This window comes from Eschrichtius robustus, chromosome 7, assembly GCF_028021215.1.
Source record: "Eschrichtius robustus isolate mEscRob2 chromosome 7, mEscRob2.pri, whole genome shotgun sequence".
Lineage (NCBI taxonomy): Eukaryota > Metazoa > Chordata > Mammalia > Artiodactyla > Eschrichtiidae > Eschrichtius > Eschrichtius robustus.
Genome location: NC_090830.1, coordinates 75,160,404 through 75,188,303, shown reverse-complemented (window position 1 = coordinate 75,188,303; position 27,900 = coordinate 75,160,404). Strand labels below are relative to the sequence as shown.

Genomic DNA, 27,900 nt, shown 5'->3' with positions numbered 1-27,900 from the left:
GCACCTCACCTTCCCAGGGACAGAATCCCCTGGAGGGTGGCCAGCATGGGGACCCTCTGCCAGGTGACTATAAAGGGAGCCTCTGCACTGGGCAGACAGGGGATCCCTGTTGTCGCTTGGGACATGTGGACTTCTTAACTCCATAATACTATAGTCTCCTTGCAGGGAACTCAATCTTTGGAAACTCTACGTTCTTAAAAAAAAAAAGTTTACTGCTTTTTTTCATATTATAAACAAGTAATTCATATATCTTGATTGGGGTAGAGGTTATATAAATCTATGCATGTATTAAAATTCATAGAACTGTCAAAAAGTCAATTTTACCGTATTATCATTTTACTATATGATAATTTAAAAAATAAAAAAATGTAAAGGAATACAAATTCATTAACACATTAGTAAATTAAAGAGAACTGAAAGAAGAAAAAAGAATAAATATCTCTGAGTAATGCTAATATTTTGCTTTATTTCCTTCTACTCTTTTTTGATGTATAAAATGTATTTGAATGTATGGCTATACTTATGATGATATCATATATATATAAAATTTGGTTCTCTTCTCTTTTTCACTTAACACAAAACCCATTTTTCCGTTTTTTGTATGTTCCCCACAAGCCTGGTTTCAATGTTGATGTGTCATTCATTGACTGGAATAAAAATGAGTTCCTAGCTAGCCAGGGCTTGGAGCAGGGCTTGGCATAAGGAAAGCTCTCCAGCATGGGGACTATTATTACCATTAGTATTTTGTGGTAAGTTATTTAATCATTTCCTTCTTGTTAGAAACGCAGGCTGTTCCCAATTTTTAGTTTAAATACATCTGGAAGGAACATTTTTGCATATTATGCTTTTTCTGAATTTCAGAGCATTTCTTTAGGAGCCTATCCAAATAAATAACATATATGTTATACAATCAGTTCTGTGTTACTAAATGCAGATGGGGTTTGGTGACACTGAAGGGTGACCGAGGGTTTGGTGGTCTCTCTCTGCGGTGGTGTCTGGGTGGCCCAGGCCCTTCCACCAAATAGTCTCTCCCTCACGTATCCTCGACCTCTGTTGCTTTCCTGGCTCTTACCCTGAGCCTGATTCCCTCCCATGTTATGAGAAGCTGGCTTCCATCCTGACTACCTCTCACTCCACTCTTCTCCCCTTTTCCCTTAACCACCACACTTCTCAAAAGAATAATGCCTCTCTCTGGAAACCCTACCTCTGGAGCTTCTAGGCAAACTCCTACAGAGTCTTCAAGACCCTGCTCCAATGACCCATCTTCTGGGGTGCTCACCCGACTCCCTGAGCTGCTGCCATTCTAGTGCCCACGACTGGGCACTGTTTGCTGCACAGGGATGGTCTTATTTTCCTGTCTCCAGGCGCTAGCACTGGAATGGAACATGGCAGGTGCTGTGTGAATACTGCTGAGGGACTTGATTAATGGGAAGACCGTGGAGCACACCTGTGGGTCCTTGCTGACCCCCTGAGGTGCTCAGGAAATGTTCAGCTTCCTGCACTCTTCCTGTGCCAGGCAGTTGTGAGTTTCCTTCTAGAGCACGGAAGTGATGTGCACACTGGAGAGACTGTGGTGTGACAAGGTCCCTGTCAAATAATCCCTGTGACACAAGCAGCAGAGCAGGCACAACCTACCTCCACTCCTGGGTCACCCTTCTCCCCGGGTTCTCCTTTCTCTCCCTGTGGGCACAAAACAACATGGCGTGGATGCCAGCACTCGGGGGATCCTGGGACAGACACCCTCAAATCTGTGACAAACCTGACCAGTACTAGACTAGGCCTAGATATCAGCAAGGACCACCTGGGAGGCTGCAGAGGTAGCTGGCCTTCAAAGGACGAAGGCCAGGGCGGGGGACTTGTGATCACTGACTTCCTGAAGCTGAGGTTCTAGCACGTGGGAGGAGAGGCTGATATTCTGTATGGATCCTGCAGGGCAGAGGCCCTAGGATGGACCTGGGACTCGTTTCTAACCAGTAGAATATGGTCTATTGGCAAAGATGATGGGATGTCACTCTTGTGATTATGTTACAAGCTTATGTTACAAATTATACATGTTATACAAATGATAGGTTAAGACTGTGTTACAAGTATGTTACACACACACACACACACACACACACACTCACACACCTGTCTTGCTAGGATGCACTGAGAGATGCCTGCTGGCCTTGGTCTTGAAAAAGCAAGCTGCTATAATATGATCTGCCTACTAGAGGGAAGGCCGAGTGGCCGGGAACTGTAGGTGGCCTCTAGGAGCTGAGGGAGTCGTTGCTACTATAGAAGGAACTGAAAATTACGCCAGTAGCAGTGAGCTTGGAAGAGGACCCCAGCTCTAGATGGGGCTGCAGCTGGATGGCACCCTGACTGGGCAGAGGCCCCAGCTGTGATGGGCCTGGACCCCTGACCCACGAAAGCTGTGCCATAATACGTGTGTTGTTTTAAGCCACTGAATTTGTGGTGACTTGTTATGCAGCTACAGAAAGTGAATACGGCTCTAGAAGCGGAGCCAGGGCCATGGGGGTGGAGGGCGGTTGATGAGGGTACCTCACACCACATCGGAAGCATTCCCTCCAGCTTGGAGGGGACATGTCAGGAGGCTACCAGCTGCCTGCCTGTCCCAGCTGAGTGGGGCAGCCACAGTCAGTGGCCTTCGAGGGATCCTGCACTGGGTCAGAGGTGGGACCGGTTGACCTCTGCGGTTCTTTCCACTTCTAAGAGGAGAATTCCGAGTCCAAGATTCTAGCACCTTGGAACTATGTTGGCCCCTGGAGATGGAGGCCGCCACGCTGTGAGCGGAGGGAGCTGGAACCCCTGTTGACACCCAACTGCCCCTCAGGGAGTAGCTGCTCATCCAGAGGACCCTCCCATCCCCAGGCTGGGCAGGCAGGCTGGCGGCCAGCGCAGCTTCATCACAGCACCAGGCACCCGCCAGGCAGGTGACCTCAGTGAGGGCGCCCCGCTTGCTTGCCCTCATCAGCAGAGGCCTGCTGACCACCCTGATGCTCGGCCCCCTCGCCTTACCGTGAATCCTGGGAGCCCGATCGGGCCAGGCAATCCGGTCACTCCAGGTCTCCCTTGGTCACCTGGTTCTCCTTTCTCCCCTGTTGGGCCGTCTAGACCCTATAGAGATCGAAAAAGATCGCTGTTAGTCAAGGGCAAGGTCATCACACTGAGGTCTGGGACCTGCCGTGGCATGCACGTGGGGCCGCCTTCCTCCAAGGGCAGGTGTCTAGGGTGCTGCCTGGAAACCATGAAGCCCAGAGAAGCCTCCCAAGTCAAGCCAGAGGCCTAGCTGGCCTCGGCTAAGGTCACTTGTTTGTACCTCTCCTGGGTCTAGGGCTGTCCCTATACTCTCCTGGGTATAGGTATGCTGTCCCAAGAGGCAGTTTTACACTCCCAACAACTCAGTGAGGTATCCAGGGAAGGCATTATCATCCCCATTTTCATTTTATTCTTTTTGGTTAAGTCAAATTTATCAGTTTTTTTCCTTAATGAATTATGCATTTGGTGTTGTAGCTAAGAAATCTCTTTTTTTTTTTTCCCCTCCCTTGACCACACGGCTTGTGGCATCTCAGCTCCCTAACCAGGGATTGAACCTGGGCCACGGCAGTGAAAGTCTGGAATCCTAACCACTAGGCCACCAGCGAATTTCCAATCATCCCCATTTTAGAGATGAGAAAACCGAGGCTCTGCCAGGCTCAGTGGCTTTCCCGCGGACACAGATAGGAGATGACAACAAGACCCAGGTCTCTTGAGGCGGGAAACTGGGCTTTATAAAGTAAAGCTTGAGGGGAAAACGGGTGAGCGCCCTGTCCCCAGCTCCCGGCTCCGGTTTCCAGCTGCAGCTGGCACAGCGCACAGCCACATCATGCTGGGTGGGCCCCGGCACTCACCGGTGGGCCTGGCTGCCCCATCTCCCCTTTCTCCCCCTTCTCTCCTGGGTTCCCCGGAAGGCCATCTTCTCCCTTCAGTCCTGCAGGCCCAGCCTTTCCTGGGGGGCCTTGGGGACCAGGAGGGCCCACATCTCCCGGTTTGCCTCGAGGTCCCTGGAGAAAAGATCAACAACACGTATTAGATACACTGATAGAGAAACGAGGGGCAAGAACAAGAAAGAGTGGCCGGGTGGGGGTTGCTGAGGGTACAAAGGACTCGGCTCTTCGGCGCTTGATTGGACCAGCCAGAGAGCCTGTCCAGCTCCCGGTGGGAGTCTGAGGGGCCGCAGCCCATCCCAGCGTGGGTCGGCCTGGCTCCTCCTGGGGCTCGGCTGGGCTTCCAGAGGCGGGCCTCCCCTCCCCTCTCCCTTCCCCACAAGGCTCCCTTCCAGAGCCTTCTGTACCCTCACCCCCCAGGGCAAAGATTATCTTCAGAGGTTTGTCTGGGAGTGTCCTTACCTTTTCCCCATCGTGTCCGGGAGGGCCGGGCAGTCCAATCTCCCCCTGTAGCCAGAACAACTAAAGGTCACTCTCAGGCCAGAGAAGAACAATAACTGTTATTTATACAGCACTTCCTATGTCAGGTATCCTCAGCACTCACACAGAAGGTATGTACTTTCACCGACTCCGTTTTGGAGGTGAGGACCCCAGTGCAGAGTTGTGAGCGCAAGGCCTGGAGTTAGTGAAGATTGGATCCCAGTCCGGGCGTTCTGGCTCCACAGTCCACGTTCTAGCCACAACCTTGCACCTCTGACGGCGCAGGCGCTCCCCAGGAGGGGTGCTTGCCTCCCTGTTCTCCCTCCCCCAAAACTCAGCCTTCCAGTCCTGGCCCCCACACGGGGACCTCCCTTCACTTCACATCAACCCGAGTCCCTTCTTTAAGTCAGGGAGGGAGATAAAGGAGGTGCGGCCTCTGCTTTGAGGCCAGGTAAACAACCAGCTGCATCACCAAGGCAAGCTGAGAGGAAAGAGCAGTGAATTCCTCCTGATAGATCAGGGAAGGCTTCAGGGAGGAGGTGGCCTTCAAGTTGGGCTTGGAATACGAAGACTTTGAAAGGTAGGGAAAACGGGAAGGGACTTCAGGGCAGAGGACCTCATGAGCAGAGGACAGAGGGGCAAATGTGTTGGCCTTCTGGGAAAAATCACAGGGGTGGGGGGCAGAGGATAAAAGGGAGCAAAGGCAGGAATCGAGGGAGGGGTGAGATTGGGGAGGGGCTCAAGCGCCACGTGCCCTGATGGCGGGTTGGGTCCCTGCTGTGGCTCTGGCTGGGGCGGGGGCTCGTCTAGAGCCGGCCCCACCACATCAGAGGGGTCTGTGAATTACAGGAGCCCGAGACAGACAGCAAGGGAAGAAAGGCAGAGCTGAGGATGGGGGCAGTGAAGCGGCGGTGAAGTCGGTGGGCAGGCGGTGCCTTGGAGCTTTGGGGAGAATTGAAGGCTGGAGTGAGGTGGTGGCTCTGGGAACATGAGAAGGACACAGATGAGGGGCAGCCGCGGGGTCCCGCGTTCAGAGACACATGCAGGGCTTCTGCAGGGTCTGCGCCCCCCTTGTCAAGACAGTGTTACCTTCTGGCCTGGGATCCCTGGAGCTCCGGGTGGGCCAATCTGCCCAGGAAGACCAGGGGGCCCCTAGGAAAGGAAAGAAAGACACGTGGGAGAACTTTCCAACTGAGGAGGGGTGGCCTGTCTCCAGAGAAGTGTATGTGGAGGCTGGTTTATAGAGATTGGTCATTTCCAAACATTTCATCAGGGGCAGGAACACTTTTTTTTGCAAAGGAAATATGGAGACCCCACAGTGTAAGGCAGATAAGCACTGAGTGTGTCTGGATTAAAGTGGGGGGGTGGAGACCCTAGGGCCACGCTTATCAGCCTCTCCCTCCCTGTCCATCTACACCCTGGGGGCTCCTTGGGCTCCAAGAAGATAAATCTGACCTTCCCTGACAGTGACTTAAAAACGTCTCCAGGAAGCAACCTAAATGTCCATCAACAGCTGAACATCTGGCATATTCATACAATGGAATACTAAGCAGCAGTGAAAAAAGAACCGAGCACTGCACAGGCCATGCCATAGAAGGAAGAAACCCTGACACATTATGCGGAGCAAAAGAAGCCAGGTGCAGACACCTACATACTGTGTGATTCCATTCATAAGAAACTCTAGAACTAAAGACAAATTAAGCTATGGTGAGAGAAAGCAGATCAGTGGTGGCTCGGGGTTGGGCATAAGTGTGGGGTTGACTCCTGAGGTGCATGAAGGAACTTTCTGAAGTGATTGGGGTGGTGGGTACATGGGTATATATATTTGTCAAAACTCAGCCAATTCTACACCTAAAATGGGTATATTTTATTGCATGTAAATGATTAATTCAAGGTTGATTTTTAAAATTAAAAAAAATGTTTCGGAAAGTTTTGCTTCAAAGAGCTATTTCAAATAATCTATTTTAATGTTTCCAAATGAAGCTCACTGATTCTAGAATCATGTGGTTAATACCAGTTTCTGGGATTGGGGCACTGTACGACTGGTGCTTAATTCTAAGTGTGTTCTGTGGCACATGGCCACTAAAAATATTAAATGACATAAAGTGTGAGTTAGTTTGAGAACGTTGTGATCTCCCCTCTCTTCTCTGCCTTGGAAGTTAAACCTGGTGGTAATGATTTTAGCTACAAATATTTACTGAAAGCCTGTCACTGGTAGGCACACGTGCAAAATCCAGGCTTGGAATTCACAGGTTTTCCAGATGCAGAGAATGAAATTGATTTCTAGGAAAGAGGGAAAGGTAGAGGGTCGCTACTGAGTTTTTTTAGGATTATGCACTTTATTAGCAAAAGATTGGAGAACATGAAAACATCCTCCTCTATACCACTATTTCCTTGACACAGCTGCAACAAGAACCAGTATTTGTCCTGTGACAGGAGTGCACCACCGGGTCGGTGAAGAGCTACTCCAGACGACCGCCATGACCCTGCTCAGGCTCAGGTCAGCCCCTGCCCCAGCACTGCAGGGTCAACCCTAACCTTCTGGAGGCGAGACCTCCAGTCCTAGCTTCCAGGCTGCCCTCCACCAGCCCTCAGCCCAGTGCCCGGGGAAATCAGGAAGGAGGACTCACCATCAAGGCCAGGGTCCGGATCTCCTAAAAACCAACACCATGCGATCAGTTGAAGGGCAAATAAGAGCCACATGGAGGGTCCCCTCGGCCCAGTCCTGGAAACGTGGGCGCTGGGCCCCTCGAAGGAGCACAGTAGAGGTAGACCCTCTCGGGGGGCCTGTGCCTTCCAGCCCCGCCCCACCCTCACCTCTCCCCTCCCCGAGGCTTGTAGTCACTGGGCAGGGAGCTACAACAGATTCCTACGTGCCCTAACATGGACGGCAAATTGTCTCTTTACAAGAGCGGGAGGGAAGCAGCATCTCCTGTTCCTTCTGTTTGTTTGGGGTTTTTTTTGGCCTCGCAGCATGGGGGATCTTAGGTCCCTGACCAGGGATCGAATGCATGCCCCCTGCAGTGGAAGGGCGGAGTCTGAACCACCGGACTGTCAGGGAAGTTCCTCCCATTCTTTCTAATCATTCACTGGGACCCTTCCTTGATCTTCCCTCTTCTCCTAGAACCCAGGTTTAAGGCTCTGATTGTACCTCCCTTTAAACAGACAGACACAATAGAACAAAACATGGCACCACTGGAAAAATAAATTAGAGGGACAACTCTTGGCATTAAAAAAAATAACGGTACAGCTTGTAAATGGATTCACATAGGTACAAAGATTCCTTTAAAGGAGCGGTTCTCAACCTGGGGTGATTTTGTCCCCCTGGAGACATTTGGCAATGTGCAGAGGCATATTTTGGTTGTCATAGCTGGGAGTGGGGAGGCATCTATGGGCATCTAGTGGGTAGAGACCAGGCATGCTGTTGAACATCCTCCAGCACACGGGACAGGCTTCCCCACAACCAACGTTACCCAGCCCCAAATGTCAGTGGTGCCCAGGTTGAGAAGCCCCGCTTTTAAACGAGGGTACCTTATGAACCTGAAATATGATTACATTGACACAAAGGTAGACGTGTTCCAGGAAGACAGATTCTACCATGTGAAGGAGGAGGGTGTGCGCTGGAGAAATGGAGTCCTAGAACCCCAAGTGGGCCAGCACCCCGCAGGCGCCAGGAATCCCCGGTTATGGCTCTTGGTGACCCAGAGCCAGGGTACCTGGCCAGCTGGGCCCAGACCCAAAGCCAGGCCATCTGGATTTCAAATGAGGGGGCCGTGTGCATGGGGGCTGCATGGGGGAGGCCGAAGGGGAGGAGGCAAGGGGATGAATCCCCAGAAGCTCTGCCCAGCGGCCTGGCCTTGGGGACATGAGTCAGGGTGTTGGGATGCTCAGCTCTCTCATCACACAGCCTGGAGGCCCATGAGCACCTCCAGGTCTCCCGTCTCTGGGTAGGCCCCGCTCACCTGGAGAGCCTCGTTGATGTTTCCGTTGTAGTCCACCATCTCTCCTTTCCCGGGTTCGCCCTTGGAGCCCTACGAGACAAAGGAGACCTGCACTCAGGGCCTGGGCCAGCGGGGACCTCAGGACAAGCGCCTCTGCTCTCTACCATCACTGGCTGCACAGGGGATGCAGAGCAACTGGGGCGGCTACTGGGGGCTCCAAACACTCTCAGAGGATGCCCAGGGGCTCCAGAACCAAAGAGAAGACTCCGTGTAAGAACCCTGGACTAGACAGACCTGGGGGAGACTGAGTCCGATCGTGGCTGCAATGTCAGACCTCCTATCTGGGGCCAGAAAGCTCTTCCCTGCTCCCCCCACCCCCCGCAAGGACCCGGGGACAAGCCACTTCACCCTGTGACCCCAGGGAGGTGAGATGTGGTGCTATGACTCTGGGTGAGAGATGCACGTACCTTGGGGCCAGCAGGTCCCTGCTCTCCAGCTGCTCCAGGCTCCCCCTGTTGCACGACAAAATCGGAGTGAAATGGGCACAAAGTCGGGTACAGAGAATCTGGTGTCCCCAGATGGGCCGTGTGTTAGGGTACTCAGAGGGGGCCAGGAGGCTCAGCTCAGCTCAGGCTGAGAGGCGCAGGGCTCCCTGTGCATCCCGTGCAGGCTCCACCCCTTGGGAAGCACCTCCACCGGCCAGCAAGCCCCTCTCCCTCCCAGCTCCCGCCAGCTTCTTGCTGGAAGATCTTCTTTCTGTCCCACATTAGTTGTTGGTGATTCCACCCATGTCCGTCTGGCCACCTCCCCCCCTCCCCTAAGTCAGCCACCTCCTCGGGAGCAGGGACCAGACCCTCTGCCCCTCTTTATTTCTATCCTGCTCAAGGAGCAAGGGCTCAGAAAGTTTTTGCTAATTGCCTGGGTGGTTGACAATTGCCGTGGACAGCCCAGGCGGTTCCTGTCTGCTGGTGAAAGACCCAAACTGTGGGAGGAAACATGGGGGCCAGGGCGAGGCATTAGAACACCCAGCCTCCTGGAGCAGGTCGGGATGGGGGGATTTGTTCCTGTTGGAAACAGGCCAGAACTGTGGGGAATAAATGAAACGTGGTGTAAATTGCGAAAGGCAAACCATAGTTCCAATTGTTCTGGGATAATGTGAACACTGAACACATTTTAGAAAATCAAGACAGAAAGTAAAAAAAAGGGAAAACAAACCCTTTAATATAACTCAACTGCTGCCGACCCTGCCCTTGGCCGGCTCATGGAGCCTCGCCTCCAGGTAACCTGCCCTGCACCTCCCCAAGCCCACAGCCTTTCAGTCACGGCGCACCTGCGAAGGACACAGCAGCACCAGGCTGACCCATCCACAGGGAGTAGCTGGAGGGAAGTGGGGCCCCGTCTTTACCAGTGGTGTGGGAGCTAGCAGAAGCAGGGGCTCCGGGTCTCTCCCCAGACCCAGTGTCCCATCCCTGGGCCTGCCTTTGCCTGGCCGCCGTCTCAGTGGAAGTTCTCCAAAGCCCGAGGCGACCAGGAGAGATGGTAGGCACGAGTCATGGCCGTCAGCCCTGTGCCTGGAGGCCCAGCAGCAGGACGGCCAAGACTCTCTCTCTGTCTCTCTCTCTGAACTCCCAAGCTGACCCTCATCCTGCAGCTCTTAGATCTGGGGGCTCCTGTACCTTGTCTCCTTGCCGTCCTGGGGTGCCCGCCTGGCCATCAGCTCCAGCTTCCCCCTGGGCAAGAGGAGAGAGATGGGTGAGGGCACACGGGGCGGCTGGGACTGCTGCTTCAGGGGCAAAAGATGGTCTTGCTATTGATGTTCTAGTAAGTGTCTCTGGGTCTCTGTCTCTTTCCCTGCTGGCTTCTACTAACTCACCCCATTCCACCTGTCTGACTCCTTCCCACCCTTGGGCCCCACCCAGGTCTCACCTCCTCCTAGCAGCCCTCCCTGACTACTCCCTTCCTCCTCTGGGCTCTGTGCTGCCAGGCCCTCCTCAGGTCTCGGTTAACACACGCGTGCCCAGTTCTGTCGAGGCCCCTAACTGTGGACTGCCATCAGCCTCCAGGGGCAGGAGGCAGGTCATTTTGGAGCCTGGAACTCTTACACACCTCATCAGGTCCTGCCTGGGGGACAGAGGGGAGCGGGAGGGGCCTGGGAACGTGGGGATGGGGTGCCCAGGAGGCCTAGGACAGGAGGAGCAGGGAGAGGTAGGAGGCGGCCCACTCCAAATACTTCATTTATTCAAGATTTTGCCTGGTCCTGGAAAGAGGACATGAGTCTGGGGACAGTCTTCTAGCTTTCCCTTCCTTTTGTCCTAGGATACAGGGACAAGAGTGACCAGATTTCTCCAACCACAAATCAAGACCCAAGACATGCCTGGTATCCATGCCCTTCAGGGTCAGCGAGACAGGCTCAGCACCGGGCATGCCCTGGAGCCTGGGTGCTCATGCCAGGGAAGCTCTATTTATTCTCACCACAGTCACTTGGGAATGTGGCGCTGCGCCCGAGACCCTTCCTGCCACTTCATCTTGCCTGTCTGTGGGGTTCCCTGTGGCTCCCTACACTATATTCCTGCGAATTGTGGGTTTGCTTCTCCTGCTAGATGGTGGGCAAGCCGAGGGCAGGTTCTCTGCAGCTTCACAGCCCATAGCAGGTCCCTGATAAACGTCGGTGGAATGAATGAGGGTATTGCCTCAAATCATGCAGAGTAATTAATCCTTTCCTTATAAGCTAAGCAAGAGACCCCCTTATTTCCCTGTGCTGCTAAAATAAACCGAGCAATGCAGGAGGCATCCGCTTGGCAGAACTCAAGTCTTACCACTGCAGCTTCCACCCTCTGCAGGGAAAGTGTGGGCAGCCCCATTTGCAGCTGTCCCACTGCTGCAACCTTACCTCCCCGCAGTGCGCCACACCAGGTGGGCCCAGCTGATCCCTGACCTGCAACTGATTTAGAGCCTAAGCTAGGGGCCTTTCTGGTTGTCCTAAGACCTTGCAGCCATTGGTCCTTGACTCAGTTACATTACAGCCATTTGAATCAATGAGACCATCCATCTGCCCTAGAGATGCTTGGAAGCAGAAGCTTGGTCCAAATGACCTTTCTAGAATCCACTGGAAAAACCACACAGAGCAGGAGAGAAGGCAAGGAGCCCAGGACACGGAGTCCCCAAAATGGACTACGGATAAAGGCCACAGACAAACATCTGCCTTGAGCACTGATCCCAGGGAAAGACTCACCTTTGGCCCTGGGAGCCCAGGGAGTCCTGGGGGCCCAGGCTCCCCTCTGCCCCCTCCAATGGAGTTGCCGGCATCACCTTTTTCTCCCTGGGGGTGGAAGGTAGAGTTACCATCACTAGCTCTGGAGGAAGGTGGTTGATCCCTGTCTTTTCTCCCCTCACAGTTCGAAGGACTGAAGGCAGCAGACTGCCTCTCAGTCTATGCTGAATGTTGGGGGACATTAAGGGACTGTGGCCTCCAGGATGGCTGGGGACCAGAGGCCTTCAGAAACCTGGCTGTGGGATTTGAGGAGAGAATGGAGCTGGTTACTGAAGGAGAACGGGTGTAGAGCTAGAACAAGACACCCATCAGGACCAGGATCTAGAGCAGTGTTTCTCAAAGTGTGTTCCCTGGAACACTCCTTCCGCAGGTTGGGAATATTCAAAAAAAGGGGTCTGGTGGCCAAACAATGTTGGAAAGGCAAAGTGAAATGAAGCTTCGCAGGCTCTTTCACTGCAGGGTGCTAGGAGCCTCTTAGGCCAAGGTGCCCATGACTCTCTGAGGAGCCTGCTTTATTTATTTAAATTTTTTCTGGAGTGTCGTTGATTTACAATGTTGTGTTAGTTTCAGGTACACAGCAAAGTCAATCAGTTATACGTGTACATATGTCTAATCTTTTTTAGATTCTTTTCCCATATAGGCCATTACAGAGTACTGAGTAGAGTTCTGAGGGACCTGTTTTATATAGCTTTCCCCAAACTTATTTGACCCAAGTCTTTTTTTTTTTTTTTTTTTTTAAAGTGGAATATCTTACGGAGCTCACATACGGTGGAACACACTTTCGGAGCTGGTGCAAAGAAATCAGACCAGGTCATAGCTACTAAATTCTTTGAATTTGGGCATTTTTTCTTTTGCCAATCAGGGCCTCCCACGTGGAACCCCATGCCTCTGTCCCCCGAAGCACAATCTGGCTGTGTTCCAGCTGCTTTCCCCCAGTCTGGGAGGGACACCTCCGGTGCTGGGGCCCGTGTGAATGTGCAGGGCTAGGAATTTGGGTGGGGATGGACACTGGGGCCTTTACACAGAACCCACCATTCACAGCTGGTTGCTACCCACCTTCTGCCCTAGGAGGCCGAGCAGCCCAGGGGGGCCCGAAGCCCCCTTCTCACCCTGCGGAGGAAATGCAGACAGTTTGGGTTAGGAATTGTTTCTCCAGGATGTCGGCGAAGGCACCAGCCCTCCAGCGTCGGGCCTTGGCTTTCCTCTCTCGTCTCCCTGCCCCTGCATGGGCTCTTCTCGGAAGGGCTCCGCTTCCTGCTGGACCCCATCAGGGACCTGACTCCTTCCTTGGGACACTTCACACTGGTATCGTTATCCTCCCAGTCCTGTGTGGGCGGGGCCCTCAGCACTTACGCAGGGAGAGGGGCCAGGAGCGTTTAGTCACTTTTGGGGGTCTCCTGGGGACAGGCGAGCAGTTCAGAATGCCGGTATTTGGGAAAGGCTTTTTTAAACCGCTTGGCTCTTTTTTATGTTTGTCATGTCTAGCAATTAGATACCCCTGGTCTCTAGGGAGAGCTTTCCATCTACCTCCCCCCTACCTCTAGGGAGGACAAAAACCGTCGAACCAGAACTTCTCCTTTGGAGGAATATTTTGAGAAGTTTGCCTCCTATTACGGGTTGAATTGTGTCCCATGAAAATTCATATGTTGAAGTCCTAACTCCAAGTATCTCAGAATGTGACCTTATTTGGAAATTGGGCCATTGGAGATGTAATTAGCTAAGTTATGAGGTGGGCCCCTGATCCAATATGATTGGTGTCCTTATAAAAAGGGGAAATTTGGACACAGACATGCATATCGGGAGAACACCATGTGAAGATGAAGGCAGAGATTGGGGTGATGCTTCTACAAGCCAAGGTACATCAAGAATGCCAGCAAACTACCAGAAACTAAAAGAGAAGCACGGAACAGAGTTTTTTCACACCCCGCAGAAGGAACTAACCCTGTCGACACCTTGATCTCAGACTTCTGTCCTCAGAACTGTGGGACAATAAATTTCTGTTGTAGAAGCCACACAGTTTGTGGTCCTGTGTTAGGGCAGCCCTAGTAAACGAGTACCCCTCCCTAACTAGCTTCTTCCTGAAGAACACTTTTTCTCCCTTATGGCACAAGTCCCAGAGCCCTGCTCTCATTGCAGAAATGAAGGGGTTCCGAGACTGTGGACGACCCCTCACTGCAGCAGTGACAGAACCAGGTCCAGCACCCAGGTCCGCCTTCTATGCCACAAAGACTTCACTTTGATTCAGAGTGTCCAGTATCAAGAAGGCCCCTGCCTGGTCAGCATGAGAAGCCCCACTCTCCATAGCCTGAAGGCTAGTGGTTCTCATAGGTAATAATATAAATTGAGGACCCTAGGGTTGTAATGTGCTCACATGTCTCAATGAACTTTTCAGCTGGAGCCACAAAAGATGCCACACCAAGTCTTTAGCTGTCTTCCCCTTGCCACCTGCCCTTGGGTAGAAGCTGAATGACAAAATGGCCTGAGGCAGGCTAAGGGAGGAGAGGAGGGGCAGATAAGGGTCCAGGTGACGAGAGGGATGTGAATCCTGAGGCCCCAGCTGGCCCTGTTGTGCCTGGGCTGTGTCTTTGCCTTTAGCTGGGGCACCCCCTGAAACAGGCCAGGTCTAAGGGAAAGGGTGCGGTCCTGCCCTACAGAGGTCCTGGGGGATGGGGGTGGGGGGAGGGAAAGCTTCCCTTCCTTCTAGGCTTTCCTCCTGGGTACCCAATGGCTTTCAAGGAGAAAGGCTGTGCTCTTGAGTGTGAATTTTCTGAAGCTTTGCCAGGCCATCGAGGCACTCCCTTTTTCCTGGAGACACATGCACCCACCGTACACTGCAAGCAGCACGCCAGCCATAGGGGTGGGGCAGGCAGTGGGGGACCAGCAGAGGCCAGGATGAAGGGAGCACACACTCAAGGACACAGGATCCTACCCTCTGCCCCATCTTTCCCGGCAAACCTGGGGGCCCCGGCTTCCCTGTTGCTCCTGGGTCTCCCTTTGGGGTAAGAAGAGAAAGTCACTGATAAGAGGATGGGGTATGGGTGGTGAGGGATACGAGGGGCAGTAATCATAGACCAGTGTTTCCAGAATACTTGCCTTGTAAGACGCTCCTCTTAAAAAAAGAATGCCCTGGTCAGAAAGTTTGAAAATGCTGCACAAGACCCTGCATTTTTTTTTTCTTAGAGTTTCCCAATTTATATTTAGCATAGTAAAGGCTCTGAGAAGGCCTGCAGTAAAGACACCTGCGTAATAGTTTTAACCCTGCATTTCTCAAACGTATTTGACCATGGAAACTTTTTCTCATGTTACATCTCTTATTGTCCTGGATGAGAGAGACAGAGCCCTGTGGGTGCAGGGGGCAACAGTCACCACTGGAGCTGGTGTGAATGCAAACCAGACCGCTGCCCAGGCCAGGATCCAGGGAAGGGGGAGGCATCTGCAGAGCATTCCTGAGGAGCAAGCCCCTCCCGGCAGGCTCTCCTCTGCTCAGTCAGGTGCCCAGCCCCAGGCTAGCCTTCGGGGGCACCAGGAGCAAAACAACAGCAGCCCCTCCCACCTCCACCCTACGCCAGATGCTCGGTGCGGCCCAGAACGTTGCCTCTGTATCAGTACCTTGGCTCCTGGGATCCCAGGCTCACCCTGTGTGCGAAAAAAACAAGACTCAGGTAAAGAAATGAGAGATGGGGAGGGGGTGGGGTGAGATGTGACAGGGTAAGAGAGTGTCATGGACATATATACACTACCAAATGTAAAATAGATAACTAGTGGGAAGCAGCCGCATAGCACAGGGAGATCAGCTCGGTGCTTTGTGACCACCTAGAGGGGTGGGATGGGGAGGGTAGGAGGGAGGGAGATGCAAGAGGGAAGAGAAATGGGAACATATTGTATATGTATAACTGATTCACTTTGTTATAAAGCAGAAGCTAACACACTATTGTAAGGCAATTATACTTCAATAAAGATGTTTAAAAAAAAAAAAAAAAAAGAAATGAGAGAGCGAGAGTGAGTGAACGCAGGAGCAGAGGAGTGAAGGCATCTGAGGGTAAGGGAAGCGTCTGGCCAGCCCAGGGCTTTCCTCTGCCTAGGACTCAGGCCCCTCCTGGACTGTCCCTTATTCTTCCCCCAGGTGAGAGGGGTCCAGGCGTGAGGCAGCCCAGGAGGAGGGAGAGGAAGGAAGGGGCATTTGCTTCGGACACGGTGTCCCTGTAAGTGACCTGCTGGGAGATCCACATCGAGCATTTGTGCTTCCGGGGTGTCCCCGCCCATCTGCTGAATTTTGGAGTGTGAAGGAAAGTGCTAGGTTCCTTTCACACTGGCAGGCTGGCAAGACCTTTAGTTGAGGCTGGTAAACCTTTGCCACTTACTTGCAAGGCTTAGTTAAACATCTGTTGTTCAATCTGTGCATCTGGCATAAATGTTGCTTTAAGAGAAGTGGTTCTGAATCCTGTCTGCTCCCTCCTTGGTCCAGTGGCCACCCAATGAGCCCCTGAAGCCCAACTCTCTCCTCTCTCCATCCCTCCCATCCTGCCCCTCAGGTGTTGAGTTACAAGGTCCACTGACCTTCATCCCGGCCACAGCGATTCCAGGAGCCCCCTGGCAGAGAGAAGGAAAGGCATGGGGATTTTCTCACCCAGCGGGAAGCACAGAGGAGGTGGCCAGCCTCCTCTCCCAGCCTCTTCTTGGAGAGATGCGAGATGTGGAGGCTTCTGCCTGCCCCCAGGCCCACAGGGAAGGGGGTTGCTGAGCTTGGCACAGAGGGAGTGGGCCCGAGGAAGAGGCTCTGCACAGCTCAGCTGGGCTCCCTGGTCTTCCCACCCACCTGCTCAGCCCCTAGACCCTCCTGGGGGACTCACAGGGCACTGTATCAGGCAGCCCATGGCTGGGCTAGACAGGGGCATCCCTGGGTGGAATGCGGGGAGGGCTTCTTGGGACAGGAAGGGAGGAGGAGGGGATGGAGGAGAAAGGGGAGAAAGGGAGAGCCACAGGGAAGGGGGACAACAGTAGATGGCTGAGTTCACCAAGCTCATGGACACTGAGGGTGCCCGTGGGACTCTCCTCAAGGGAGCTCTCTGGCCCTAAGCCCTGATGGACTGGGGAGCGTCTGGGAGTGAACCCCATTTCCTTATCAGCCCAAGACCACCAACTTTGAGGTAAATAGGCTGCCAAGCACACCACTTAGTAAATTCCAAGTGAAGATGATTTTCCCACATGGGTCTCAGAACTGCAGCCAGAGCTGGGGGTACCTGAGAGGACTTTTATGACCCACAGATGCCCACAAGGAGGCCTGGCCATGTTGGGAGGGCACTGCTGAGTGACGGCACATGGGCCAAAAAGGAGCACCCCTGCCTGGAAGACAGGCCAGGCAGCAAAGGGGAGAGGACAGGAAGAAATGTGCACCCCGGCTCCTGTCTTTACAGCAAGACAGGATGTGGGAAGGAGGAGGAGCTGGGAGCGAGGGCTGGGGCTGGGGGAGCTGCCTGGGGGTGGCGTACCTTTGCTCCGTGTTTGCCCGGCATCCCTGGCATGCCCCGTTCTCCCTGAAGGAAGAAACAAGAGAAACAGTGAGAAGAGGACCAGACTCAGGGCCCAAGGTCTTGGCCCTGGAAGCATGGCCTGCAAGGATGTCAGTGAGAGTGGTTGCTGTGGAAGCTTGGGATGACCGTCCAGCCCATGAGGAGCTTTGAGGTCCCCACCATCGCCGGCAGCCACGGTGGGCCACTCTCCTCAGCAAGGTGGACCTGCACAAGGTCCCAAGTCACAGACCACAGAGCAGGAAAGAGCCCCAGAGAGAGGCCCACCAGGAGCCTGCGTCCAGGGAGGGGGAAAGCGGACTTGCACAAGGTTTCCTGCCTGACGGGGGCCTGGGCTAGGGCCGTGGGCCTGAGCCGCCCACTTGGCCACTTGCCTACTGCATACCTTCCCTCCCTCCCTGGCCTGCTGCCTCCTGCGCATTTTCACTCTGCACGTTTGCATGGGTGGTACTGCTGGCTGAGCCAGACGGGCTCCGGCCTCTCCTCTTCCCTGGGGTCCTTTTCCTTCCAGGTTCCTTGGGTCTAACTCTTCCCGAGGACATGAGGGCTTTGGCCCCAGGTCGGGGAGGGTCCGCCTGCACTTTGGGCGGTGGGGGACTGTGGATGGAGGCAGGGCATGGCCTGGAGCGCCCGAGCCCACCCACTTCTCTGCATTCCTGGCCCTGCCTGGCCAGAGGCACCAGTCACGGCGCTGCTTCTCCAGGATATCACGCTTGGGCTTTGCTCTACCATCTCGGCAGTGTCCTGTCTTTTTGTGCAACCTCTTTACTTCCTGGCGAAAATGCCAAATCTAAGGGGAGGAGTGAGCTCAGGAAGAACAGGGAGTGTCCTGCCCTCCTTGGAAGGACACACCAGGAGGAGATGAGGCTGGAGGTGACAGCCAGCAACAACTGGGGGCCGAGAGTAGGTGAGCCAAGACTTACCTGTTGTGTCAGAGAGGGAGGGGTGCAGGGGAGGAAGGAGGCCTTTGTCTCCACGAGTGGAACCCCAAAAGAAGTCCCAGTGTAAGCCACAGCCAGGGCTCAGGACGCTGTGCAGCATGCGTGGTAGCAGCTCAGACCCTGTGGCCTGGAGGCCACGCTGCATATCCCACAGGCAGAGGGGGAACATGGCCCCACCTGGCCTCCATCTTTTCAGCTGACTTCATCCCTTCCCTGACATCTTACAGGAAGCCCTGGCCCACCCTTCTCCTTGCAGAGGCTGGAGCTACTTCCAACCTTTCCCCTCCATGACTGGGCCTCCACGCTGGCATCCAGAAAAGCGTCCAACACACAGACTGGACAGTAACACTCCTGTACTTTGAAACTGCCACTGCCCGGCGTTGACTGTGGAAAAGGGGCCAGGCTCCTGAGCATGGCATTCCACCCCTGCTCCTTCCCGGCCTCATCGCCTCACATCCCGACACCTACACTGTTTCTCTGAAAACATCACCCGTTTTCAGAATTCTCTGCCTTTCTGCTATTTCCTCTGCTCAAAACCTTATTCATCTTTGGGGTGCTGGTCAAATGCCATCTCCTCTTGAAGCTTTTTGCTCTGCCCCATAGCCCAGTGCTGGTTCCTCAGTGCAGCGGGAACCACTGTGTGTATGTAACCTGCATACACAAATCATGTCTGCTGGGGATGGCTTCACCTCCATCCTCTTTGGGCCAAGTCTCTGAATTCTGCAAAAGGCCCAGAAACTTTAGCTCCAAATGCAGGAGCCCTCCCTCACCTGACCCCACCAGGACCCCTGAGCCACAGGCAGAGGTGGTGGAGCTGGACTCAGAAGTGACCACAGCAGACAAGCTGGTGCCCCAGGTCTGCCCCAGGCACTAAATTCTGGTAAATCCCTCTTGTGGGAAAGAGTGGAGAAAGGCACAGTCATTTACTGTGTCTGTTATGTGTCTAGCACTGAGTTAAGCCTTTACATCCTTCTTCTATTCAATCTTTAAGAATTCCCTCTGATCAATGAGGGAGTGGATGTTATTCCTGTTTCACAGGTGAGCAAACTGTGCCTCTGGAAGGCCAGGTATGATTGCCAATGTCACACAGAGCAGGGATTTGGACACAGGTCTTTTGTCTGCCAAGTGCAGGTACCCATTTCTCTCGGCCAACCTCAAGCATCAGATGGACTGGTGTTCCATCGCTTCCGTTAAACACCCTCTGCAGGCCAAAAGCAGGACAAAGCCCTCTCTTCTGGATGGCCCTCAGGTCTGTGCCCCATAGGGGTGAAAAGTCAGTGCCCAGACCAGGGCTGTGTCTTTAACCACAGGCACTAGGGAAAAGAGCTGAGCCGGGGCCGGCCTGTGAGCACAGTTCTGCTCTACGGCCAGCAGAGGGCGCCACAGGACTTCATCAGAAGTCTGGCAACAGTGGCTGTAGAGCGCCAGCCGAGGGCCCCATCACTCTTTCCTTTGGAAGACCCCTGCTCACATTCCAAACAACCCAACTGGGTTGACTCAGCCCCTAGGACACCAGGCAGAGTTCCCTGGGGTGGGGGCGTACAGGTGGGAGGTCAGCTTGGGCGTCCCTGACTATTCAAGGACCTCCTGTTTGCCCCATTCTTCCTCTTCCCATCTTTCCCTCAGCTTTCCCCCAATACATCTGCCCTCACCTTCCCACCTCCAAAGACGGAGCTGGGCGGGGAGTCAGGAAAGGCTGTCTGTGTGACCCTGCATAAGTCACTTTCTCTGGGTCTGCAAAGTGGGATTGGACTAGACACTTCCTACCCACCCCTGCTCCTGCGAGGCCAAAGCTGAGGAGCTGACACTGGGTGTGTTGGCAGTTCCAGAACAAGGCTCCGTGGGGGAGGGAACGTTAGCTCTGGGTAAAACTGCGGCTCTACGAGGGGCTCAGTGGGTCTCCTCCTGCTCCGGAGGGAAGCCTGGGATGCCTCAGCAGGGGAGGAGGCTGGGGTCCACCCACGCTCGCTCTCCAATCTCCCCGTGAGCTGTGCAGAGCAGAACCCTGAGAGTGAGGGTTTCCGGGCTAATCGGGGCTGTCTTCAGCCCATGTTGGTTTGTATATAAAGATACAACCGCACACTCCGGGGAAATCTGGGCCCCTTGGAGCCTCGAAGGAGGCAAGCCTCCTCATTAGGGTGGCTGACCTTTGCCCCTTCCCTCCCCTCTGGGTCAAGTCTCTTAATTCTCTAGGTGACCCAGGCTCCCTTGATCCCCATCTTGGGGCCTCCCTCACTTCCCACCCCTCTGCTGGGCAGGAAGCAGGGGTGGCCCTGGCTGACCCCACCCTGCGGGCTCATTCCACCCTCATCAGTCTCCTTCTCCAGGGCTTGTCTCCAGGGGCTTGCCCCAGCCTGACCTCTGAACCGGCGGCTGGGCTCATTCTGCACCAGAAAACATTGATTCTGGACGGTGGGAGAGGTGAGAGCGGGCTGAGAGTCATGATCAAGGACTCCAGGGTGGCTGAGGGCAGGGCATTCGTTTGCAGGGGTGGTGGGACTGGGGATGGGGAGCATTTCCGGGGCCATTGCTAAAGGGAGGACATTGACACAGCGTGTGCATAGAGCTTTTCCTCGTGGCATGGCTTCGCGAGAGCACATCTAGAGGCTCCTTCTTTCCCGTTTCACTTTGTAAAAGTTATTTTGTTTAAACGGTTTAAGTTTGGAATTGTCCTAAATTTAGATCCACTAACTCACTAACGTCTTAGTTGGGGAGGGAGCGCTCATAGTCTGCCAAAACGCGAGGGCCCCAATTTATCTCCTGTACCTCCTGTCCTCCCAGCAGGGAGCTCGGCCACCGGATCCGGGCCATCCAGCAGCTGGGAAAGTGGGCGCTCCAAGCATTACAAAGGGTCTTGCCCCAGATGCACGGAGCATGGGCAGTGGTCGCTGCTGTGGAACCCGGCCTGCGACCCCCAGGCCAGCCCTGCCCTGCCTACCACCTGGGAGACTGGCTCTTTAACCTTGGTGCCAAGAACCAAGGACGCTGGCTGGCTGGCCTGGAAGGGGTGGACTCCAGTCTCTGTGGCCAAGAAAGTGCTGGGGTGAGCACAGGTGGCTGCCCTGAATGACCTCGAAGGCCATCCAAGCCCCCACTTTTACGACGCCACTGACTCCAGCTGCCCCTGCACAGAGTTCGCACCAGCATCAGTAGGTTCTCTATTCTGGTCCCGCTTCCAGGTGGGAGGACCCATCCTTTACCCAGATGACAGGATGGAAGCGAGCTCCTTGGAGCACAAACCGGTTGTGCTCTGCTCTCTTAATTGGTGATTTACCGTTTGTTGAACAAGCGGGGCAGGGACTTGGCAAGAAGACATAGTCTCGAAAGAGGTGGGGGGCTTCCAGGTCAGCTCCCCAGCTGAGCAAAGGTCAGGCCAGAGAAGCAGGGGGAGACGCGCAGACCTCCCTAACGTGAGGCTCCCGCTTCGGCCCAGCTGCGGGTGAGGAGGGCCCTGGGCCCGAGCAGCTCCGCACGGACTCTTTGTTCTCTGCAGGGGAGAAGTGTGGGGAGTGGAGGGCTGGGGGGAGGCCAGCAGGTGACTCAGGCCTTAAGTCTGGACCAGGGCCCTTTCCTGGGTTGGAAAAGATGGGCGAGGAGGGCTAATGTCTTTCTCTCCCCTGAAGAGTTCCCAGGACTCCCTTCCGGGAGAAAGGCAGCTCGGCTCCCTCTTCTCTGCCCTAGCCAGCTCCAGACTGGAGAGGCCTGGGACCTCGGAAACGCCAGGTCCTCTGGAAATTAGGGCCGGCAGGAAGTGATCCGGGGAATTACCGGGGTCAGGCACCCCATCGAAGGCCAGGGCTTTGGAAGGGCGGCCGGCTTGTAATCTCGATTTGAGATCAGTTGGTTTTGTAGTTAGTTCCAAAAAGAAAAGTCAGCTCTAATTAATCTGGGGACTTTGGAGTGCAGGAGAAACAGGGCCCAGAGAGCACAGGCTGGGGGCTGGAGTCTGGCGGAGCGGGAGTCCCATCAGCCCCCACGAGGCCTCAGATCTGGGGCCCGTGTCTCAGCTCCCTGATCTGCTTTAATTGAAATGGTCTGGATGCCCCCACTGGGAATTCATGGCTTTGAAAGCAAGCGCTGTCCCCGCTCCAGAAGGCTCCTGCGTCTACGGTTTCCATCTGCATGGAGTGCTCTGCTGCACGTGAGTGTGGCAGGGAGCCTGGGGCTGCCCAGGTCCTCTGGGAGCCAGGAGGTGCAGGGAGGTTTCAGGAGGTTTCTCCACTGGGGTGCAGGGCTGAGACAGCTGCCTTCTCCTGGCTTTACTGGAGGTCCTGGGACCATGCCAGCTCCCTGGGGAAGCATTCGGGTGGAATCAGTGCCAATGGGCAAAGCACTCCCCTTCCTCGGTTCTTTGACTAAAACACACCAAGTACCCCAAGTTCTCTGCCTTAGATGCTCCAGGTCCTGCTCATAGAGAGCCTGGGAGGCTCGGAGGAGGGCCTGAATCCAGCCACAACCTTCTCACAAGAAGGAAAACAGCCCAACTCCCTCTTTCTTTCCTTCTAGTAGAGGAAGTGGGGGTCTGGGAGGGGAGGTGTTTGGAAATCATGGGTCCCCCCAGGTTCATAAGACCCAGGTAGTAAAGTCATTTAGAACAAGGCTTTGGGGCCAGACAGATCTGGCCTCACTGCTTTGTAGTTGTGGCCCTTTGGGGATTCACCTCTGTGAACCTTGGTTTGCTCATCTGTAAATTGGGGTTAAGAATAAAACCTCCCTCACAGGGTGGTTATAAGGATCCAATGAGATGAGGCAAGCCAAGTGCCCCGTACAGCTTGGCACGAAGAGGCCCAGTAAGGTAGATATAATAATACTAGTTATCATTCGACAGAAGCGTGTCCACCCACGTGACGCCTTGCTCTGACTAGCAGGTCAGAATGATCCTGCCCTTTTGCAGAAGGATTGAGGAGGGGTGAGGAGGTGGGCGGGGTGGGCGTGCTTCTGCTCCTCACACCCTTGCTCCAGTGCCCTAGCCAGCCGACCATAGGGCCCATCGGATCTCCTCCCCGGGACTCCTTGTTTCTGGGGAGCCCCGCAGCCTCCAGGGGGAGCACCCGCAGTTACAGGCTGAGTGAGCACGGGGCTCTCGCAACCTGCCTCCTCTGGTCTGAAGACGCACAGCCTGCAGCCTGCAGGAGAGCTCTGGTCCTTCATGCAACCCCCAAGGCTTAACACCCAGACCACCACATGCGTCAAACTCACCCCCCACTGCCAAGATGGGCGGACCAGCTCTGATGTGCTTAGATATAAGCTCTCACCAGGTTTTGTGATCCACACACAGTCTGACAATACTTGTAGATCCTCTTGAAAGAGAGCCAAGGTTGTAATGTTTTAAACACACTTTGTGTCTTGCAACATATTTAAAGTAGATTGGCGTCATAAATTTGGATCAAATAGGTACCACATGGGCACACAACAATACTCACAGTGTCCAGGCCGCGGGGCTGGGGCAGCACAGGGCCCGCGGGCGACCCTGGGCTGTGATCTCAAGGAGCTGGTGGAGATGCTGCCCTGCTGGCCGGGCTGGCCTTTGAGAGGATGCCAGGCTGGGACCAGCTGCCAGGGTGGTGGTGGTGGTGGTGGATGGAACTAATCATCAGCAAACCTCACAGGATGAGAAACATCTTTGCTGAGAGTTAAATTCCACCCCTTACTGAAAGAAGGGCCCCGCGTGTGTGTCAAGTTGCCGGGACAGAGCAATGGAAGCAGATGTGGAGGGTCCATCAGTTACCCTGAGGGTCCCCTCATGCCCTGAACGCAAGGGGCGTCTTGGGGCCTCCGTCCCAGCTTGGTGTCCCCACCCACCAGTATGGAGTGGTGGGTGGGAGCAAACTCATTTTCTCAGCATCCGTGACCAAGCTGCCCTTCGTGTTGGTACCTCCTCCCCAGGCCTCATTCCAGGCAGAGAGCAGAGAGGGAGGAGGAGAGAGAAAAAGAGATCTGATGGACGCCCCAGGAAAGAGCCTGGGGGCTAACCCTCCACATCCCAGAGAAACCACAGGGGAGGGTGCTCTGTGCACAGATGGCTTAGCCTGGGGTGAGACCCCCTGAGCAGACATTCACTTCTGCACCGGAGCGAGACGACTGGCTTCCAGGTTCGGACTCATGAGACCTAGCTTCCAATTCCAGCATGACTGTTCACCAGCTGTGCAACCTTGGGCAAAGTATTAACCTCTCTGAGCTTCTCATCTAGACAGTGGGGATAATGCGCTCAAACTACTGGGCCATGGTGAGGATGAGTCAGAGAGGGAGTGAATGGACTTTGGTTAAACCAGAGATGTGAAGTATTGCTGCCCTTGTCCTTGGGCACCAGACTCTTCATCTCAGAATTCTGACAGGAAGCAAACTGCTGCCTGGGCATGGTGATCACTGGGGCTGGGGCAGTGGGACGGGCACTCATAGCCTCCTGAGTATTGCTTGACCTTGAGGAATGACCCCCAAGTCCTTGGGGGCAGACTCTTTGCTGCTGGCCATCGGTCTCCAGTGCACGCCCTTTGGCCTCTGTTGGACTAGGAGGCTGTGGCTTCGGGGATGACAGGACAAGGGTCCCAGCAGAGTGAGGGCCAGCATAGAGACAAGGGCGCTGAGACCACCCAGTGGCTCCAGGAGCGCCTACTGAAAAGTCTCAAGGACAGGCTGGGAGAAGAGGAGGCAGCAGGAGCCTTCCACAAACCCAGAGAGGCTAGCAGCCTCACAGCCCCTCCGGATCCCAGGAGAAGAGGCCGTTGTGGAAGGGCAGGGGGTGGTCCAGCAGAGAAAGAAAGAGTGGGGAGCATGAGTTGAGCATGAAGGAGAAGGGCCTTCTCAGTTCCTCGAGAGCCCTAAGAGCACTGATGCTTCTGACAAGCCCTGGATGCGGATGAAGAAAGGCCTGGCCTGGAGGGGCCTGATCATCAAGCCAGGGTGGGGTGGCGGGCTGCTCCTCTCTAGCGGGTACGGAGCCAACTCTGTTCTTAGGAAGCTGTAGCTTCCCTGAGCTGGAAGGGATTTTAGTCCAGTCTCCCATCTGATACAGAAGCTTCTCTTAACACATCCCAGACCCATAGTTATCCAGCCTCTCCTTGAATACCTCGGGTGACGGGGAGCTCCCTCCTTCTCAAGGTAGCCATCTCTACTGCTCTACCCTTAGTCATTCACCCTTCCATGCTTGAGCCTTCTCTAGCAGCCCTGAGCCTTTTCTCCCCAGAGCAGGCTTCCCAGGGGTCAGAAGCTGCCCCTCCATCCGCAGGACCATACTAGTTTTCTCTGCAAATTCAGTGCAGCCAGGGCTGAATGATTCCTCCCACAATCTGAGCCCAGAATTGCCAAAATCATGGAACCAGGCCCTCTAGCACCATGACACCCCAGCCCCAAGCTGACGCCTCTCCATCCTCAGGGCAGCAGACCCCCAACCTCCTTCCTGGATGAACTAGACTTCCCGTTGGCAGGAGAGTGCAGACGCCTACCATAGTATGGATGCCAGCTGCGGGCATCCCCTTGATCCCGGGGGAAACTGCCGCCCTGAAGTTTCTTCACAGTTTGAAAGAGCTAGTCTGGTTGCTAACGGGAAAGCCAACGCTGTGCTGCATCAGGAGAGGCAGTAAATGCTGTGAGTCTGCGTGAGTGGGTGGAGGCAACCTCGGGGGCTGTAATTTCCACTTCCTGACACAGTACAAACTTTGCAGTTTATGCAGAACTAATGAAAGATCTCTTGGGTCCTGCCATTTCACCCACCAAGCACCTGTAAAACAATGCGGTGACAGCAGCTGCCCGATCACAGAGCTACAGGGCGTGTGGAATGTGCTTCTCCAGAGTGATTCTTGCCTTTCCAGAATCCTTCCCCCTCCTTGTCCTGCCTTTCCTTCCTGTCTCTTTTCTTCTCCTGGAAGGCGCCAGAGCCTCCCAGCTGGGGCCTGGAGGGCGGGATGGGCTCCTTATGGCAGGTGGCACCCTGTGAAAGACCCGGACCTGGACTTGAATTCCTGCTCTGCCACTTATGACACTTTGGGCGTGCCTCATTTTCCTCATCTGTTAAATAGGAGAAGAATAGTATCAGCCTCCTAAGGTGGTCTTAGGATTAGATATGATGAAAGTCGCGTTGAAGGACAGCCTGGTACACAGTAGGCATTTAGTAAGTGGTGCCTAGTATTAAAATGATTTTTATGTTATATAGTTACTGTAATGACCACCTCTGGGCCTCTGCTCAAATTGTTTTCTTGTCTAAAATGCCGTTTCCCTTGAAATTTGCTGCTTGAAGGATCACAGTGGTGGTTTAAAAATGGCCACAAAGGCTTTGGGACCCTTGCACAAGAAGAAGCGGAGGCTGAGTCCCCCAGCCCCACTGACTTGCATGCTTTGGCTGTGTGACTTGCTTTGGCCAACAGGACTTCAGAAAATGTGATGCAAGGGATGTTTTTGAAAAGCACTTGAGCACTGGGACCCACCCGTTTTGAAAGCTGACCTAGGCCTGCCATGCTGTGAGGAAACCTCTCTGCCCTACCGGGGCTGAGAGGCCACGTGCAGGAGAACAGAGGTACCCAGCCCACAGCCAGCGCCAACCCCAGGCATGTGGATGAGGCCATCTTGCCCCCTCCCCACCCAGCCTTTCCACCCAACATCCCATGTGACTGCATCAGTGAGCCCAGAGGAGATGCAGAACTCCCACATGGCCAAGCCACAGAATCCTGAGAAAGAATTAATTGTTTTAAGACAGTAAGTTTGAGATTGTTTGTTACACAGCAATAGATAACCGATACAATTACCCATTCACCAGCATTGAGCTCAGAGGCTGTCCCTTCTCAGAAGACTTCCCAAACTCCTCCCAACCTAGAATTAATCTCCCTGCACACACACACCCCACCCCCATATTGACACAGCACTTTGCAATGGTAGCAGTTAGCACAGTCTGCCTTCACCAGGGTTATTTGTACAGGAATCCTGTCTCTCTGGCCTGTGAGCTGCCAGAGAGCAGAGTTGGGACCCTTTCATATCTCCCACCATGCTCAGAAGCTCTGCCTGGTTCCCATGTACTAGGTCCTCAGGGGGGCCAGTGAGAACCTGGCCTGCCTCTGTGCAGACACAGCCACCCAGGCTGGTGGGGGACACACTCCTGGGTCTGAGGTCCAGCGGGGCCACTGACTTGCCCAAGGCCCTTCCCCTTCTGAGCCTCTTCCTCCTCCAGGTGGAGACATGAACCCCTGTTCAGCCCACCTCAAGGGTTTCGAGGCTCCCACTGGTATGTGTGCAAAAGTGTGTGTGCACGACCAAGTCCGGACCCTGTGTGCACCGTGGTGAAGCCCCACTTGGGTTGTCGCTGGGGGGTGGGGTCTTCCGCTCCCCCCACTCCTTCTTACCTTCCGGCCGTGGTAGCCCTGGATCCCTGGGTCTCCCTGGGGGAACCAAGAGAAGACCATTAGAGGGGTTTTCTTGCCACCCCCTTCATATTACCATCCCCCCTCCTCCCAATGAATCCAAATCCTCTGATCTCCGCCTCCAGCCATCCCTGGAACAATAACAGGGACTGTTCTACTCTTCAGAATGAGTCCTTGCCTTGCAGAGGCAGAGGGAGGTGGGAAAGGTCAGCTCGGCAGGGGCCCAGGACACCTGAGGGTCAGTTTTTGTTCTACCATGGACCCTCTGTGGCACCTGGACAAGTCACTTTTCCCCAGGGCTCTAGCTTCTGCATTTGTGAAATGGTTGGCTGGGATCAGTGCTTTGCTACTTCTCATCCCTAGAGCCGCAGGGACTCCAGCTTCAAAGGGAGGTTCTGTTTGACATCGTGGGCTTCCAGATAAGGTTTCCAAAGAAACCGGATGACCCTGAAGGTCCTTTCCA

General features: G+C 54.4%; 1 protein-coding gene across 1 annotated transcript in view; it reads right to left on the bottom strand.

Moving 5' to 3' along the window:
- The window catches only part of COL13A1 (collagen type XIII alpha 1 chain), a 146,250-nt gene that overhangs the window by 21,881 nt on the left and 96,469 nt on the right, over positions 1–27,900 (bottom strand). Inside the window, 15 exon segments of the mRNA XM_068548868.1 lie at positions 1,636–1,680; positions 3,894–4,046; positions 4,392–4,436; positions 5,499–5,561; positions 7,040–7,063; positions 8,372–8,440; positions 8,818–8,862; positions 10,027–10,080; positions 11,583–11,669; positions 12,678–12,731; positions 14,551–14,613; positions 15,231–15,257; positions 16,179–16,211; positions 17,111–17,155; positions 27,420–27,455. Coding sequence (XP_068404969.1) covers positions 1,636–1,680; positions 3,894–4,046; positions 4,392–4,436; positions 5,499–5,561; positions 7,040–7,063; positions 8,372–8,440; positions 8,818–8,862; positions 10,027–10,080; positions 11,583–11,669; positions 12,678–12,731; positions 14,551–14,613; positions 15,231–15,257; positions 16,179–16,211; positions 17,111–17,155; positions 27,420–27,455 — 843 coding nt within the window.